Source organism: Dermacentor variabilis, chromosome 4, assembly GCF_050947875.1.
Source record: "Dermacentor variabilis isolate Ectoservices chromosome 4, ASM5094787v1, whole genome shotgun sequence".
NCBI lineage: Eukaryota > Metazoa > Arthropoda > Arachnida > Ixodida > Ixodidae > Dermacentor > Dermacentor variabilis.
Genome location: NC_134571.1, coordinates 185,694,087 through 185,713,468, shown reverse-complemented (window position 1 = coordinate 185,713,468; position 19,382 = coordinate 185,694,087). Strand labels below are relative to the sequence as shown.

The 19,382-nt window shown below is 45.5% G+C and overlaps 1 protein-coding gene across 3 annotated transcripts in view; it reads right to left on the bottom strand.

The window, feature by feature from the left end:
* pps (protein partner of snf) overlaps positions 1-19,382 on the bottom strand; it is a 145,966-nt gene that overhangs the window by 48,065 nt on the left and 78,519 nt on the right. For 2 of the 3 annotated variants that reach the window (XM_075690710.1, XM_075690709.1), the window contains exons 10-14: positions 14,665-14,712; positions 8,866-8,990; positions 7,738-7,964; positions 5,579-5,707; positions 650-1,007 (exon numbers count right to left, since the gene is read on the bottom strand). In XM_075690710.1, the coding sequence (XP_075546825.1) occupies positions 650-1,007; positions 5,579-5,707; positions 7,738-7,964; positions 8,866-8,990; positions 14,665-14,712 (887 nt within the window). The remainder of the gene's footprint in view (positions 1-649; positions 1,008-5,578; positions 5,708-7,737; positions 7,965-8,865; positions 8,991-14,664; positions 14,713-19,382) is intronic. The other variant, XM_075690711.1, reaches the window with a different exon arrangement.

Below are 19,382 nucleotides of genomic sequence, written 5' to 3'. Positions count from 1 at the left end.
TTTCCCGGCCAACTTCCCATAGGAGCATTTTCATTTGGCTAGTGCCATTGTGTTCTTGCCTGAGATGGGATAATATGACTGCAGAAGCGGGCTTTTACTAGTATTTCTAAAACACATAGCTTTACATTCCAGTGTACTAGCTTAAATAACATTCCAGCGACCTGCGAACAATGTGTTAGGCTTCAGCCACACTGGCGGAAAAATGCATGTGGCGCACCGCTGCTCAGTTGAGTGCGGAAATGGTGGCTTCTTTTCTTAGCTTCAGGGAGAACATTTTATGGGCAATAAAAAGAAGAAAGTTCAGCACAAACTGACGAACTATTTCAACGTTGCTCAATAAAAGAGTGCTGGCTGCGGTTCGTCTGGCATCGAGTTATGCAGCTCTGCATAACGTGTTATGAGGAGCAGTACACTCGAAGCCACTTGATCCTTTGCTATTGAGCTTGTCACCGAGTACACCTATTTTCTTACCTTTAGGAGCTTGTTTGTATAATATGATTTTCTGATGATACATTTTATTTTCTGGTTCCCACAAAGAACGTATCAATGAGATTCCATCGTACTCTGATCAAACTTCTGTGCCCCAAGACTGCCCGTTTCTCACAACGCGTGCACGCACAAATTTCGACGATACATGTTCTGCATTCACCTGTTGCAGCTTCTGCGCTGCCCGTGCTTTCGGCTGGTGCGCTGTTGGTCGTTGTGCCACTAGGTGCAGGTGCCGCCGCCGTGGCATTCGCTCCCGAGGGCACAGCCGACTGTGCCGGAGTGGCTGCTGGCTGCTTCGCCGGCTTGGCGTGTGGCTGCTTGGCTTGCGCTGGCTTGGAAGACGGCTGCTTGGTTGAGTGCGGACGCCCCGGTGTGCGTGCAACAGCCAGCTCAAACGTCGGATTGCGCACCAGCCAGTTGGTGAGGTTCTCCGGCGTGGGCGTCTGGACGCCAGCAACCAGCTTGCCGGAGCTGCGCTCCGTAAACATAAGTCGCCGCTCGCCATCGAGCTTGGCCGCCTGCAAGTTTTTTTTCCACGTTCAGGGGGTGGGAATACCCAGTCACACTGTTGTAATTTTTGAAGCAGATAAAATTTCTTTCTGGAGCAAATTGAGGCAGACAAATCTTTATTTTGGAGCAGTCTGTAGTACAGTTGAATCCCGCCACAACGAAATTTCCGCGACAACGAATAATTTTTTATTCCCCGCGAGTATCCTATAAGAATTAATGGCCTAAATTTCTCTGCACAACGAACCATTTTTGCAGAGCGTTTCCGCTTCAACGAAATTTTCGCGTTCAAAATCGAAACCGAAACTAGTTTTATTGGCGAGAAGTCCAAGTCAAATCCAAAGCCACATTAAGCATGAAATCACGTGATTGCAGTTCCGCCATTTTGACTTTGTGTCGTGGTCGCGTTGTTCACTCGCTGCCTTTCTCTTCGACAACGACGAGTTTTCATCCGCAGGACACGATGGCAACGCAAGTGAAAAAACGCAAAACTCTTTCCCTTGAGCAAAAAGCTCAAATAATCGCCCAAGCAGAAAGCGGAAGGAAGAAAGCGGCAATTGCTGAAGACTTCGGAATTCCTGCAAGTTCGCTGTCAACGATTCTAGGCAATAAGGGCAGCGTGAGAATGGCACTTGCTTCAGGCACATCCTCGAAGCACAAAAAGGTGACGCGGCCCCTCCATGAAGAGTTGGACAAAGCAGTGCATGCGTGGTTTGTGGAAGCACGAGCCAGCAACGTCCCCCTGTCCGGAAGCATCGTCCAGCAGAAAGCCTTGAACTATGCATGCCTACTTGGCATTGATGATTTTAAAGCCAGCATTGGCTGGCTAAACCGTTTCAAGGCCCGCCATAACATCGTTGGAAAAGTGTTGTGCGGCGAGTCAATGTCAGCAGACGTGGACGGAGCAGCTGCTTGGAAGGCGAGTAACATGGCCGGAATTTTAAGCAACTTCGCGCCTGCAGACATTTACAACGCCGACGAGACCGGGCTATTCTACGAGATGTTGCCGGCTAGGACGCTCGACTTCAAGGGGCAGCGCTGTCACGGCGGCAAACACAGCAAAAAACGCATCACAGTGCTGCTTTGCACAAACATGGATGGCTCGGACAAGCGTCCGCCGTTAGTCATAGGCAAAAGTGCCAAGCCGCGCTGTTTTAAGGGAACTCGTAGCCTACCTGTGCAGTACAAGGCGAACAACAAGTCATGGATGACCCGCGCTATTTTCACCGAGTGGATGATAGCATTCGACCGCGACATGAAGCGGCAGGGCCGTAAAGTTTGCTTGCTTTTGGACAATTGTTCAGCGCATCACTCCGACGAAGTCAAGCTCACTAACACGGAGCTGAGGTTTTTCCCTCCCAATTGCACGTCTGTCTTACAGCCTCTCGATCAGGGCGTGATTCTTAGCCTGAAGCGCGCTTACCGCGGGAGGTTAATTCAGCGGCTGCTTTTTAACACTGAAACCGGCCGAGACACGAAGGTGGACTTGTACGTGGCACTGCAGATTATGTCTGCTGCCTGGAGCACACTGGGGCGCTCAGTAATTGTGAACTGTTTCAGGCACGCAGGATTTGCCGAAGGTCGACCCGTACACTCTGCTGGCCTAACACCAGGCGTTACAGACGACGACGAAGAGGCGTCACCGGCTCCGGGGATCGCGGCCGCCTGGAAAACGCTGGGAGAAATAGGAACCGTGCCGCCTAATCTCGAGCTCGACGAATACATCGGCGCTGACGCTTGTGTTGTTCACGAAGATGTGAGTGATGAGCAGATCATAAAAGCTGCCCGGAATGATAAGGACTCTTCCGATGAAGAAGACGACGACGTACAGGAAGCGCCGGCTGCGGCAACCGCCGTACAGGTGATGGACGCTTTTGATGTCATCAGGAATTTCGTTGCTGTCCGAGACGACGATGTTGCAATGGGTTTGCTGACCGAGTGCGAAAATCGCGTGACGGCGTTGCTCGCCGTGAAGCGTAAGCAAACCAAGCTTACAGATTTTTGGCATTAAACGCCTTTGCTGCTGCTTGGGCAATTCTTTCTGCGTTTCACGTCAAATTTTTGCGATAACGAAGTTCCGCGAGAACGAATTTTTTTTCGTGCACCGTGAATTTCGTTATAGCGGGATTCAACTGTATATACATATCATTATTGAAGCAGTCTGGATCATGCAAATTTTAATTTAGAGCCATATTATAATTAAGTGGTGTAACAATAACAAGACCTTGTATTCTGGAGCATTAAAGAAGTGTTGAAGTGCAGCCTAAAGGCATCCTTGATGTTAGTTTTGTGTTAAAGGGACACTAAAAAAAAATACTAAGTCACGCTAATGTGATAAATTAGTGCTTGAGAATCTCTAAGGCGTCAATATTATCGCGAAGAGAGGCTTAATAAATGAGAAATCGAGCTAAATGCACGACATGATTAGAGACTCCCCTGGGACATTCAAGCAGTTGCCTGATGACGAAAGCACTCCTCAGTTAAATTCTGATACTAGTGCTCAAGTACTCGTTGCAAAAAACACCCTCGTATGGTATTATAAGATGAAATAAAATGCTACCTGTCCAGTTTCATTTAATGTTTAGAAAAAAGTACTAATTGAAATAACTGTTGACAATGATGTGGGCGATCGAAAGGTTTAGTTTTCACTCGACTCTGCGCTGCCCACGCTTTCGCATTTCATTACTTTTCTGATCGCGTACTGCTGCGGTGGTTTTGTTTTGCTGGCTCATGAAACTCGCTCAAACTGCAAGTAGCAGAGAATTCAACTTCCATGTGATGTCGCCGAATGCCCAAACGGTCTACGCCACTCGACCAAAAAGCAGCTGCAGCGATGAATCCGCCACTCTGTCTTGGCTTGGTGCCGCCGTCTGTCGGGCGCAGTTTTACACACCGACGGCAGCAAAGGGCGTTGATGGTGTATGCAACGTCACCACTCCCCCGGTTGGGTATTCTCCGGTTGGGGGGAGATTTGAATTTCGAAAAAGGTATTCAGACCCTTCAGATACAACTTTCTTGAAAACTAAGTCTTTTCTTCGCACGAAACAAGCGTTACGAGGTTTCTGGAAAGGCGTTTAAATAATCCACGTCAACTTAGTATGTGCCTTTAGTGTCTCTTTAAGGGGGGACGCGGCCCTTGAAAACCGAAAAATTGCAAAAAGTTGATTTTTGAAAAACCATATTTTTGGGTTGTATGTCTCATAAACTACCTGTTCTGTAATTATCAGCACCTAGTTCAACCGCAAAGTACCAAAAAAGAAAAAAAAGAACCGGCCACTGCGGCCCACAAAACACGCGTAAATGCCGAAATGAAGTCAAACTTCGCACGCGCCATTCCAAAAATGGAATGCAGTTAAAAATAGAATCCAGTTAGCGCATTCCAAAAATGGAATGCGCTAACTCACACGAACAGAAAGAATAGTACAAGTAATTCAAATCAAGATTCTACACGTGACTGACTTCGCTCAGCCACTTGGAATGCGCTAACTCACACAAACAGAAAGAATAGTACAAGTAATTCAAATCAAGATTCTACACGTGACTGACTTCGCTCAGCCACTCACCGGACTCACTAGGAGCACCTACACACCTGGAGTTCACCACCGAGTGACTAGATGTACCCAATTCCCCTGAATGGGCTAAAGGGAGCTCATCCCTTGGCCGGTCCGTTTTCTTGACTCCTTGATGCATGCACCTTCCTTCGCCTCTCACCCTTTCAGTTTGCAATTATTGATCGTGGCAATCACACTATGCAGCAATGAGATTGACGCAATATCAGGATTTGCGATCACCGCCACTGTGGGGTTGCACACTGTGACCAAGAGCAGCTGCGATGGTGCTGACAAGAGTCTAAACAAAAAGAAAACAAAAGTATGTTCGCACACATTTCTGCTGAACCAGCGCCTGCACAGCCATAGGTTTGTTCGATTCAGAAAAAGGTGCACGGCACCTCAAACGAAAAAGTGCAGGGGGTGCCGGGCTGCACCCACTCGCTGCAAGGTTCAAGGGTGCAGTGCACCACGCGGCACCTTGCCTTGCACCCCGTTCATTCGAGCACGGGGGTGCAGGGTGCACTGCTGGACCTCGGGGAATCGAGGGTCTAGGTGCAGTGCATCGTGAATAGGTGCAGAAGGTGCAGAGAAACTTGGCTGAATAGAATAGACCTCATGTGTCTCGGGGAGGCATGGACAAGCGACAGATGTCTTCGCCTGCCCTCGCTTGTGGCTCAGGCCCCAAGCTGAAGGAATGTCGCTGCCTTTAGTTTTATTCAGGAGGCTAATTGGGCACGTGTGTTCGAGCCCCCTGGCGGCCAGATACGAAAGTTACTTTTGCACGTGATCCGAGACAAACGGCACAACGGCCTGCACCACGCCGGCGACCTTATGCTAAACCAAAGCTGCTGATCTGGCGTAGCATGGTGAAATTTTGGTCATTTCTCTGCTTTTGGCGCAATTTGCTTGAGTGTCAGAATGACGCGATTGGCACAGAATTTTCACACCTGCCCGTTTACTGCCCCCGCCACCCACGAGACAGAACGCAGGGGTCGACACAGGAGGAGACACGAGCAGCACTGCCCACTCACCTTGATGGTCTGACTGGCATCGTGCACATACTTCGCGATGCAGTCGCGGCCACAGTACAGGCCAATGCACTCGGCCTTGCGCTTGCACACCAGGCATTCACGTACCACTGGCTTGGGCGCAGGTGCGGCCTGCATTACAAGGACAGCAACAGCTCAGAAGCAGCATCAGTGGTGAACACCGTATAATCATCACTGTACAGTAATGGCAGTGGTGTAGGCGATAACAAGGGTCTACTGTAAGGTAAGCGAAAATATGGTAGTATAAAGAATTAGGGGTGTGCGAACACCCAATAAGTAGATTTGGGATCAAATATCTAATCGAGTGAAGAAAGAAAAGCCAAATGCTGAACATTAGAAAAATTTTCATAAAATTTAATGCTTACAAATTCTGGGCAAGAAAATATGGCGCTGCACATGCTCTCGGGAGCCTCCGAGCATTGCATAAGAATCTAGCAAGCTATAAGTAACCTGCGTACATAGATCAAAATATACAGTATGGTCTACTTTTACTAAAGGTAACACCAAGCTAGTATGCCAACACTGATTACAGCTGAGTTCTATGTGAAGGTCTCAAAAATATTTTTGTAATCAATAGAATTTCTGTTGAATAGAGTCAAGAGCATTTTTCTTTTTTGCATCTGAAACTAACGAATTAGTGACGCCCCGTTGTACTGAATACCAGTGAGGTTCTCAGTATAACACTGTATCTGCGTTCTGCAGCAACCTTTTATTTGTTGCACAGAAAGTTTAGCTTTCTACTTTTTCTCCTAAATACAGAAGGGCTATCCCAATTTTGTGGCAGGTGGGTTACTGTAAGGTTAATGCCTGCACAACATACGAAAGGACCATGCATCATGTGACTTGATCAGTATTCCACATGTTGCTGGTGCTGATGAAAGAGCAGGTGCCGTCTGTGCTGTTTCATTGCCAGGTTCGCTCTTATCTGCCACCCGTAAAAGAACCTGAAATCTGGAGGGCCACGGCAAGTTCGCGACGGTCGTTTCTCCCTCCTCCTTGTTCATCCGCTATTAGCGCAACAGCATACAACCAGTCATGACGGTTTCGTGACCATCGTGTAAATACAAAGCTAGTCTTGTGAGGGGCTGCTCGAAGCAACAAAATTAGATCGTTGTCTGTCAACGTACAGCATTGTTGCCATTCCATGCTGTTGCTTTCATTTGCAAAGTGGTTTGTCGGCTTTCTGAGTGTCACACAGCTGTTGTGAATAGATGTGCGTCGATTTGGCCCCGAACTGTAACTTTGGTCGCCGACCCCCGATGAAGCAATGCCACAATTACGCCTAATAGCCTAGGCAGTGCGGCCGTTGTGGTTTTAGGCCGCAAGTTGTCCTGTCACAGAATGCTTGCTGCTAATATATGTTTGTACAGGTGGCTCATCAGTGATTGGTCCCGAGACAGTGCGCGCGAGCTGGATTAACGGCTGTTGAAGCGGTGCAACTTTCGTCGCAGCTTATTCAACACGATCCATGTGCCTATCGACGGCTAATCGGCCTGTTCGCACATGCTTTCGCACCTTACGAAATACATGTTGCTATTGTTGCCATTTCCTTCGCCCACGTTGTGTTATCATTTCGATCGGTCCTGCCAATCCAGAAGAATCCAGTGCCGACAGACGCGGCCATGGCCGACGCAGAGCCATTCTGAAAGCTGCAGCGTTTGAGCGCCGTGCGTGCGATCTGGCATCTGGCTGACGTAGAGTGCTTGCAGTGACAAAGCCCACCATCATGTCAGCTGGTATGGCCCATCTGCAGCATCCTCACTGCTTTTATTGCACCAAAAAAAGACGAACACTCGCTTGTGCTGCACTGAGCGTGATGGGCTCCGTAGTGCATGCGACCTGTGGCATGCATAGCAGATATTCGATCCGCGAATCGAATTACTGGAACGTGCACTATTTGACTGGGTAATATTCGAGTATTCGCACACCCCTGTAAACAATACAATCTTGATGCAATGCATCCACAAGGCCACATACTAAGCAGCCCAGACACTCTTATAAGATTATCATTTAGCGCTTATTTAGGAGCTATCCACCTATTCTTTTGGCATGGCTGAGCACACAAGTGATCAAGATTAGAGCATTCCATTCTCTCTATTCATGTCATCAATGCCAGTGCTAAGATCCTTCTGCCAACTCACGGGCTTGATGGCTGGGGCCGCAGGTGTTCCATGTTCCTCAGCAGGCTTCGGCTGATGGGTGGGCTGATGGGTGGGCTGATGGGTGGGCTGATGGGTGGGCTGGTTGGGGGGCTTGGGGTGGCCTGCTTTTGGGTGGGGACTCTTGGTGTGGTGGGCCTTGTCCTCTGACGACGACTGCCGGTGCAGTTCCTTCTTGGTTGCAACAGCCATAGTCGCACGGTTCTCACCTGCATTTTACCAAAGAAAGGAGCTGAGATCAGTAGTGCTTACCAGTGCTTACCCCAAGGAAAGTCTTGCCTGGGCATGTAGGCATCAGAGTGCTCCACTTTCATTGAAGTGATCAGAATTTAAAACAGCAAAACCACTTTTTTTTTAAAGTTTCATGGCAAATCAACCAGCCGATTCACAACTATGTCCGATCATGTTTCAGTGGTGCATTAAACGACATTGAATTTCAATCTATAAGAAGACAACAAAGTCAACAGATATTTTTGAACATGCCCCATAATTTGGATGCCTTGACGGTATAGTGTCACTACAGACGTAATAAGGTATGCTATGAGTGATAAGGAATGAACCAGTCTGATGTTGAGCCTTTTAATGGAAACCACACCCCACTTAACTTCTATTTCCAGCAGCACATTGTATACATGCCCTGCTCAATTGTGCAAAGGTGACGGGCACAGCAGTGAATTTTGCTCCCTGCTTGCACGTGTGCAGTTGCTTCTCACCAAATAAAGTTGTTTCACTCACTCACTCACTCATAGCATACCACGTGCGTCCAGTTGCTGCCTCGCTTCTTTTGTGCATGCGTGCAGTAATGGCGCTTGTGAGCTACCTGCGGACACCTGCCGTCTCCAACATGTTGCTGCCGTGTGTACTGAGCACCACCAAAGAGTTCTGTGTGCGTGCACGTGTACATTTGTGTGTTTGGACGAGAAAGAGTGTTCATCCGTGCACGTGTGTTTAAGCGGGCATGCATGCGCTGGTGCAAATGAAGTGTATCCAACTTTGCAGAATCGGATCTGCCAGCAATACTCCCACCTGCTTCATGGGGCTGTTTACGATCTTGTTCCCTGGACCCACTCTGCAGGCAAGATAGCAGCAGTGGCGACCATCCCAACTCACCCTTGGAGCACTTGGGGCAGACCCACTCCTTGTTCTCCTTCTCGAGCAGCCGTCCCTGCTGTCGCGTCACGCCCACGCACGTCCCGTGAAACCAGTCCTTGCACCGGTCGCACTCTATCATGAACCTGCACACCGTCGCAACAACCAACATCAAAATCTTCCTGCCGCTTTTTGTCTTGGGCAGTCTCCTCTAAAGGGTAGCAACTGGAACAGAACGCAGATGGGTTAACTAAAAGTTGAAGGTACATAGACACATCAAAGATATAGACCCCTAATGTTTACAGGAAGCTTCAAGGTGGCAACAAAGTTTGTGCAGCAAGTTAAGAGATTTGTTTCAGTAGGTAGAGTTTTTAGGTACTCCATTTGAACTGCTTGAATTTGCTGAATTAAGGCCCAGAAGTGCCTGTGCACCTTGCCTTCACATACGTGTTGCCATTTGGTTTTAATAAAAGCGAGAACAAATCCTGCACCAGATAAGCTATATTAACACCTTAGCTACTTCAACAAAAAAACTTTAAACTATGGATTTTGTTAGACCTGCATATTCCATGCCAAACTTTCTCTTAAAAAATGTGATACCAGGAATGCCTATTACATTTTTACTGGTCTTGCTGAAACAAATAGCAAAAGTCACTGTGTATTATTTATTTGTAAACATTACAAGAAATTGGAAATACACACATGTGCAAAAATTGCGGAAAGTTCGCAATGAGGTAGCTCGTCATCGGCAGTTAAGGGATTAAAGATGCTGTTCAATATAAGTAAGCCAGCTCTTTCAGGGCAACGCCCAAAATTATAAACAAGGTGGAGAAAGACAACTTGATTTTTAGATAGAAGAGGTACCAGTGCCAAAATCAAACTGGTAAAATATTCAGTGCTAAGCCCCAAGATCTCTACTCGGGCCCAACAGTTCTCGGTACCTCAACAATTAGTGGGTAATGGGCAGGAATACTAAAACTGCAGCATGTTCCATTTAAGCCGTGCAATACGAGATATCTGCAAGTTACTTATGGTCCCAGCCACTTATCTGACAAGACATACAGGATTGCCATAACAAAGCCAAGCAATGAGCTTTTATCTTTGTACTTATTTACCATAAGAAGCAACCAAATTAAGCCTGCTAACTATTTTTTCTGACTAATAGGTGTCTCAAGCGCTAATTGTCATGCTTCTGAACATGCAGACAGAAGGCTTAAGGAGATATGAACATGCATGGTGATGATGATGATGCAATTACGCTCTTAGGAGGACTAAATGATAAAAAAAGAGCAAGTATGCTTCCAAAACTGACATGCAAGCCAATTCTTTAAGTTTTCCACAAGCGCCCTCTTCAGTTATACTTCTGCACTATATCTGCTTGCACGAACAGAAACATTCAAAAAGGTGCACACCATAAACATTCGAACAGAATTTCTGGTGGATATTTAGGTTTTTTTGTTGACACGATCGACTTCACACACTTGAAAGTGTTCTTTTACCACTTAATTGCCAAATTCATCGTAAAGTTATTTTTTTGAGCTGATCTTGACACTGGACTAGATGGGCAAACCTATTTCAAAACTTACACCAGCTTTGTGCCATGGTTTGCTTTTTCCTGTCCCCTGTGTTGCCACTGTCAAGGAGGTTTGTTTAGTGCTATGTTGCACTTGCCAACCATACCATATTGTACTCATTGATCTCTTCAGGGGAAAAAAATAACTTCCCTAGATAGCACACTGCTACAAGTGAACCTGAAATTAGCCTGAGAATCTATTCACGAACACTAAAGTTTTCGCACCAACCTTAGTCAACCGATGATGCTACACCGAGTCAGACTGTACGAAACAGGTGGCTGTAACAAAACTATGGCAAAATTTAACTAAGTAATTTAAGTAAAAAAATTCTGAGAGCCAATCAGAGCTTGCAAAGTAAGCAGCGGAATAAGAGAAAGTTGTTTAAATTAGTACAGGTTCATACTGCGAGACACACACACGTGACAAAAGAAGGCATAGATGACATGAGCGCAACATGTGGACTAGAGGACAAGGCAGTCAACACGAGCACAAACACTCAACTGACATTTTTATTGAAGAGAACCTCTTTTAAGCGCTACCTGGTAGTCAATAAACAAGAAAACTTGACTGGCATATTTTGACTCGTGCAAGGCACGTGGTGGCCCCAAGAATCGCTGTCATGCCCACTGTATGGGTGCCGCCGAATAAGGTACAAAACCTAAACTGCAATCACGTGCGAAAGAGCCCCAAAAAACCAGAGGAAATGTAGGCTTTTTTTTGTATTTGGCAGAGAAGTGGTCTAGGGTTACCAAGTGTCCCAAATTTAGCACAACAGTCCCGACTTCCAAGTAACCTGACTTTTGCTTCCCCCCCCCCACCCCCATTGAATATTACCAAGAAACCACTTTCTTTTTATAATACTTGACAGCTCAGCTGCACATTTTTCTCTTTTGTTGCACTGTCATAAACATGCAAGTGCTTTTGGTGTTATGGTTCTGGTTTTGTTGTAGGCCTGGCCATCACAGTATCTACATATATATTGGTGGCCGTGTTAAACATTAAACTGTTGCTGCCTTTCTTGATGTAAATTGCGATATGCTAGGGCAAGTAAATGTGTGGAATTTCGTTGTACGTATAGACTGGCGGCTTCTGCCTCTCACAGGGCTGATCGACTGATCAGACACAAGCAGTGAAAACGAGCTTAAAAAAAAAAAAAAAGTCATTCTTTACAATATTGCCATTCCTGCACATGATGTTCCATCTAGTGCAGCATGAGTTTTTCTTAAGTTATCACATACCTGCTCAGACATTAAGCATAGACAATTGCTCATAAAATGCACGTACAGATATGGTAGTCTACTATGGTCACCCGAACCACAGCCGCTGGGCTCTTGCAACCTTTTAGCACGGCCTTGTTAGCAGGACTTAACTTTTTCCTTCAATTAACTCAATTCCTTGGCCAAAGTAAGAGGAACTACTGACAGATGTCATGGCAAACATTCTGCTCTGAGGACGAGGTTAGACACTGGCATCCAGGTGACATCTGTGCAAAGCAGGGACCCAAAGTTTCAAGGAGTCGTCCAGTTTGAATACGTGACAAAGCTACATGCTGGGATGAGTTGGTACGTGATGAACTAAGGGCAAAATATGAACAAAAGATCCAACTGCAAGAGAGAAGTACACATGTTGCTCAAATTTCTCACCTGTTCCCAGCACATTGAATTTGGGATGTGGCACACCCTTCTACAACGGCCTGACAGCTTCTTGCATCAATACCTCCGTCACACGAGCACATAAACACTCGTTTATGCAAGTGGTCTTTTACCAAGTTGAGACTTTTGAATGAAAAGGTGCTGCATAACAGACATGCGGCACTGACAATCTCTTTGTAGTGTTTCCTTCTGGACAAGCTATGGAAAGTGTGGCACTAGTGTTCGAGAATAGAGAAGTAGAGAGTACGAAAGCATACAAGAGAATGAGCATTATAGGGTTTACTACACCTTCTGCAAAACAAAACAAAATAATTTCTTATGATGAGCCTGGGCGAAAGAAAAATATCCATTTGCTTATTTTCTTTAATATATGATAATTACAAGCGTCCACTGGTTTCGAAGCTACTCCTTTTCAGCTGTAAAAGAGATTGATGAACTCTGCTTCCAGAAAAGATAGCTTCTGAAAAAGAGATCACTCCCTGTTGTGTGTCTGCGGGCGAAACTCTTTTTCGGGAGAAGTCTTTTTGCTCAAAAGACTTCCGAGTGCCCGTGCGGCAGCGGTATAAGAGGTTGTCACACTCTTTGGTCTACGAGCCTTCGTAGACTGAATTCCGAAGCCAGAGTGCTGAAGACAGGAAGGAAACTTGCGGGATTGTTTGCAAGTCCAGCAATCGTCCTGTGTACTTCTTGTGTCTAGCGTACGTGTCTCGTTTCAGCGGTTACTACCCTGGTAAAGGCAACAGAAGTGCAGCTTCACTAAACAGTGGAGCACAATACCCCTAGTGTACAATGGGCAAAGTCATTATAACTCCGAGGCCAATTAACAAGAGGCAAACCATAAAAAAAAGAAAGGAATGGCAACAGAGAGAAGTAAAAGCAATTGTATTTGCAACACCCACTTGTATGCTATATTCCTCCTCGTTTAAAGTATCAGTGGTTGAAAAGAAGGGTGGCTTACATAAAACACTACTGCCAGAGCTTCAGCCCTATCACTGCGTAAATAATCAAAGCCACAGCTATTGCAGCTGCACCAGGTGAGCACCTAAAAAGACTGATAACTTTTGAAATGGGCATGTGGGCCAATCTTTTGTTGCCATATATTGAGTCATGACTTTTGTTTATGAAGCAGTAGAGCTATTCCACAGGGACTAGAAAATGCACAGACTAGCATGACAGTCATTTTAATCTGGCAACCTAGTGCAATGCCCCGACCAAAACGGAAAAGCAAGGCTGCCAGCTCGCAACTTGGAAGCGTTCACGGCCCATGGCATCCCTGTGAAAACATTCAGTTGTGCTTGATGCCCGGTTTTCTATCTTGGGTGGGCAAGCACATGACCGGCCTGCTAGTGATTATCACTCTGCTTACAGATGCAGTTTGGAATTCTATGCATACAAAAAGCAATCACGGCTGACATAAATTTTGTGACAATATACTTTTTTCTCCAAGTTCCAGTCAGTGCCATATATAAGAGTTTTTGTCAAAGCCAACAGGCTCTTAGGCCTTGGATGACGATACTGACAAGTGAGCAATGTAGCGGTGTACCGTATTTACCCAATTTTAACAGACCAACCTTCTACACGAAAGTAAGACTCGCAACACTCTTTGCACCAGCATGGCCTACAAGCATGAAACCACAGCAACAGCAGCATACAACACAATACAACAGCTGAACCTTAGTGCACACTTGGTATGCAGGAGCTGTACTCTTTAGCAACTGCTTTTTTTGTGCTGCATTGCCTTTTCAGTGCATTCACAGCATCACTCCAGTGAGTTCAGCTGAGCGATGCATCATGCAGAAGTGAAAGCACACTGTTACCACTCTATTCTATCTGCCAGCCTTGCATGTGCAAGCTGAAGCCATGCCACACATTCCCCCAAGACAGCTTAGCTATCATGCACAAAGCTAGCAGGTGGGGGAGGCAGCGGACAGTAGTAGCTATATGACAATTCTCTCTGCTATCCCCGAGAGCAATTGATCAAGAATAGACTTTCAAGGGTGCAGCAGAAAAAAAGAGAAAAGCAAGTGCTTATTTTATTTGCTTTGGTGCTTTGCATTTCTTTTTGTTTTTACATTTCGATAATTAAACAGAAATACTTCAAGTGACACTGACAGAGCCACATCACTGGGGTTCCTCTGCAGCCCCATTTGAAAATCATGGCTGTTTTCTGCTCGAGCCACAGGTTCTTCAAGGAGACATAGTGAATATCGGGAGGCGTTCACATAGAGGCAGAGAATAACAGAAAAAACAGTCACCAGCCGAAAGAGACATCATTGTTACCACTGCCTTGTAATGCTTTCTCGCAGACAGATTGTGGCCTACATGGTGCGACTTTCTGTTGACGTTGAATAGCCACCAAGTTACGACAGGCTTCGGCAATAGGGTTCTCAAGCATAAGGCACCGACAATTGTAGCCAATACAATGGGATGCATGCTTTGCAACACAAGCTCAACCTGCATCTGCCCTTGTAACACTTGCACAGTCCTTCAACCTGAACTTGGGCTACTCATTACCGAAGGACCAACAAACCATGCAGCCGACAAACACACACACGCACACACACACCAGAGCGGCTCCACAATGGCACGCTTACCCTCGAGATGGACCCTCTTTAGATTTGCACCGTGCTTGCTGGAGCAGCCTGCATTCGTTAGTGCACGTAGGTCAGACAGCAGTGTTCCCACCACCCGCGTACCGTATTTATTCGATTGTAAGCACCCTCCATGGGCCCGCCTCCTGCCTTCCAGCCTCGCTATCGCGTGAAGGGTCTCCGGCTTGATCAATACAAACTGTATGCGGCCAGCATTGGAAAAATGATGTGCAAGGGCCTCTTTAGCCGTGGCGACGGGCATGGCACCGTGCAGTACCGAGCATAAGCACTGTGACAGAAGCCACATTCGGTCTCTTGGTACGTATCTTGGTCCAAGCACAAAACTTAGCTTGACACAGACATAAGCAATTTACGTATAAATACCTACACACACTTACTTCTCTGTTTCTGCAATGTGTACTTAAAAAAAAGTTCAACGAAAACAAAGCCAGTGGTGCCAGTTTTTAGGTCTTGTTGACAGGAAATGGTTATAACCACAACGTTTATGCTGAATTTTAAGAGAAATAAGCATTTGAGAAATGCTTCCAGTATATCCAGCCACTCGTAATACAAATACAGCGTTCCCGTGGATTTTGTACATTGTAGGTGCATTGGTTTACTTACACGCATCATACCCTGCTTTTGTTAACAAGCTGTAATGACAAATAATTTTCTCAAGGATGCTTGCATGAATGTAATGACGACGCATCAAGATACCACTTCCTACTAACCCCCCAACTTGCTGGTTTCTTTAGTTGCCGTAAAGCATAACATCGTCTGACCTCAACAAAAGACAAGACAAACTGCTCTCCAAGAAAGACCACTCTGCTCTTCTGCATTAAATTTAGTTTTCATGGAGACAATGCTTCTCTGCTATAATGCCTGTTATACTTCACACAGAACGTTACACAGAACTAATTGAACATTCTAACATGTCCCATTGTATGGCCTATTCAAGAGAATCTAGTGCAGCTGACATTTTCCCACTGCAGATAGAGGGTATGTGAATGACGGAGCCATTGTGTGTGCACGTGGAGTTGGGACAAGTTTCTCCTGCAAGGATGCTGACTGGAAAACAGATATGCAGCATTCAAAAGAACACTCATTTAGCAGTAGACTACTCAGAGCAGTAGACCTTTACTGCATCCACAAATATGTAATCTACACAGGTGGGCAGAGTAAACGGATGCTCACTGACCAATATTTCTGCAGGCTGTGTACTCACTCAAGCTTGTCGTGGGCTATGTACTCTCACTCGTCGGCACTCACTCCCATCCCTACGTTCGTGCTCATCAAAACTCACTCGCATACGTGCCCCCGTCCAGTCACACTCGCCGACGGTAACCCGCACTCTTGCTGGCGCTGTTAACACGTACTTACTCCTGTTCCTATGCGCATCCCCTCACACCCTACACCTGCAAAATCGGTATGGAGAAATCATGAGCGAGTCTACTTGTGAGCGAGTATGCTGACCTGTGGTGGCCTAGGCCAAAACTTGAAGACAGAGCTATTTCCCATGCACTGTTCAAAAAGTATTTGCAGCTGTTTCACAAAATATAATGGAAATCATTACTCTTAAATGAATAACGAGTCAAACCTGGTACATGACAACATACCTGCCCCACCAGTAACCCCGCAGAAATTTATTTTTCTACCAAAAATTTAACATCTTAACCAAAACTGAAGAACAGGTTTAATCAGAAATGTCCAAGGGTGGATGGAACACCACTTGAAACATTGTTTCCTTCCCTAGGGCTTTGGATTCTGAAGCATTACCTTTGTGTGTGCAGTTGTAGACGATATGCCTGAAGCATTTTATGGGGAAAAAAAAGCAAAAAGGAAGAGAAAAATAAGAAAAGGCTTGGTGTAAACGTTGCTAATAGCTGTGCATAATCCTAACAGTGCTTTCTCCTGTACATAATCACACAAAGCTGATCGGCCACCACTGATTAACCACTCGGCGGTGAACGAGGCGTAGCAGGCATTCAGAAACACCCAACTCGAGCATTTCCAACAAGCTCCTGCCAAGTATCCTAGAAATAGACTGGTTCCAAGATTGTGTGGTGCAATTTATTTCACTTCAATATTCTTGCCTTTAAACAAGCTCGCAAAAGTCAACCGTGTTGGAAGCAACTACATGTTTCTCAATGCTCTGAACAAACATCATTTTGAAGCCTGTACTGTTGGAGGAACAGCAAAGGGAAACATTTAATCAGCACAGACTGACTAGTATTTCTTAAAATCCTATTTCCATTAATTTGGTAAAAAAGCCTCGATTATTAATTGAGAAAATTCCTTTCTTGAATTTTAATTTTTTCACCATGACCATAGTGCCAGTGCCCGCGTGCGACATCCTTAATTATTCCAATTGGCCCTTTACACCTTGACAAAAGTTGTTGAAATTTATAAGTGTGTGGTTCCTTTAGAATGGAAACTATTACCCCACTACCGACAAGCGATTGGCTGTGCCCTAACAGATGTCAAAATCTATGTCACAGTGAGTCTGGGAGGCGGGGGGGGACATTGCCACACATCTGTTTTTTTGCACGTCTTCCACCTTACTACGCCTTGCCTAATGGTAAAGGTGGCCGTTTGGCTATTGCTGAAGTGCAATTCCTGAAGTGATCAATCAAAAGTTTGTTGGTTAGTCTTAATTGAAGAAGCATAACATTCTGTTCGTGACAAGCACTCCATTATTTTTAGATTGGTGTTCCACAACATCTTGAAAAAGGTTGCTCTAGTAAGTGCCAGAAGTATGGACCTCTGCGACCGGGACATTTTGGTAATGCAGTAGGTACATGTGCTGTCTAATGGACAGGACTCGGCCAAGACGAGCGAAACCTGCATGTATCTGTTACAGACGCACACACACACAAGGAACATAAACAGAAGTGTCAGTAGCATTGGTCACAGCTATGCCAACGTTCATAGGCCACATTAATACTTTTGCTTCCTTTTTGCCCAAACCATGTCCCGACTATGTTTGTTGCATTTGGTTCTGATGATGATGATGATATATGCGTTTTTTTTTTTCCAGTGTAAAGGTGAGGGATGGCCAAAAGGCGTCAAGAAATGTTAAGTAGAAGTCAATGGCGAGGTCAATAACAAAAAGGGGAGATGTAACGTGGCTGTATAGAGGCCTAAAAACATTTGCTGTTAAGTGCACGAAATACATCTGTATTGAAATAATGACAGTGACTAGTGATGCACGCTATGACCATATCAGATATGTTATAAAGGGATGATCTACTAAAACGTGCCAATGCCAGCAACACTATGCATTTAGTTCCTCAGTGCCGTTTCAGGAAGAGATGAACAGATGTGTCCACAACTTCAACCAACTGGCAGCCTCAACACTTTCATCAATGCAGGTGCTATGCTCAATACATTCGCTGACATGTTGCTTATTCCAGAAATATACTTACAAAGAACATAATAAAAGAAAAAACTGGGTGGGTGGGGGGCAGTTAAGAGAATAATTTCCGTTTCTGTGTTCTGCAACCATGAACACAACGCTGGAAGGCCGACGGTTGCCACTAGTCGTTTTCTCACTCGTCTTATGGATTTTTAAAGGACTGTTAATGATCTTGAAGTATTATGCTATTGTTTGAAAAAGTAGTAATAAAGAAAAGCGCGGACAGGAAAGGCCTCATGCCACCTCAATGCTGTAAAACATGCAATGCTAATCGTACATGCCCCAAAGTGGTGTCATGCAACAATCGTTATGGCAAATAAGCATGGCTAACACTCCCTTGGCCCATATGTGTATCACCATACTTCAAGTGCCGAGAATAAAAAAAAGAAAAAAAAAGGAGTGGGGGTGCTCAAAATTGAGTAAATACGGTAGCAGCAGAAGTAGCGAGTAAAGGAAAGAGAACAAGCATAATGAGTGAACAGAAAATACGCAACACAGGCAGTGCTTGAAACCCATGCAACAGTTGAAACAGGACAACTGTGAGACACTTACGTCAGTCTACACGGCAAGACCACAGCCTTTATTTTTGCACGTTATTGTGACGAGTTGTTGGCAGAACTGAATTTCAGAGCTTTGCTCATGGGTACCTATGTCCTTACCTTGCTTTCCCACGCAGATTATTGGGCAAGAATGTGCGCTGCTACCTTTTGGGATTACTGTTGAGAGTTGCAACTAGGCACTATTCCTCACAAGGCATTTGGTGTTTAAGAAAAATCACAATACTGGGCATGTTGACACTGTGTTGTGAAAAAGCACTGTTCCTGCATGAATATATTGACGTACTTTTTTTTTCTCTAAGAACTGTCAGCCCGAAAAATTTTTAAATCATGCTCCAAATACCCCCCAGTGCAAGATTCTCCTCCACACGCCAATTCTTGACCATCCTATGCAGCAAATTTAGCAACTAGAGCGCTACACACTTGGGCAAAATTACGATTAAATTATGGGGTTTTGCATGCCAAAACCACTTTCTGATTATGAGGCACGCTGTAGTGGAGGGCTCTGAAAATTTCAGCCACCTGGGGTTCTTTAACGAGCACCTAAATCTAAGTACAGGGATGTTTTCTCATTTCGCCCCCATCGAAATGTGGCTGCCGTGGTTGGGATTCGATCCTGCGACCTCGTGCTCAGCAGCCCAACACCATAGCTACTGAGCAACCACGGCGGGTAACACTCTTGGGCAAAGCCAATGCATCAATGGAAGGAAATTAATGTTGAAGCTGTGCTTTCGCAACTCAGCATGGCC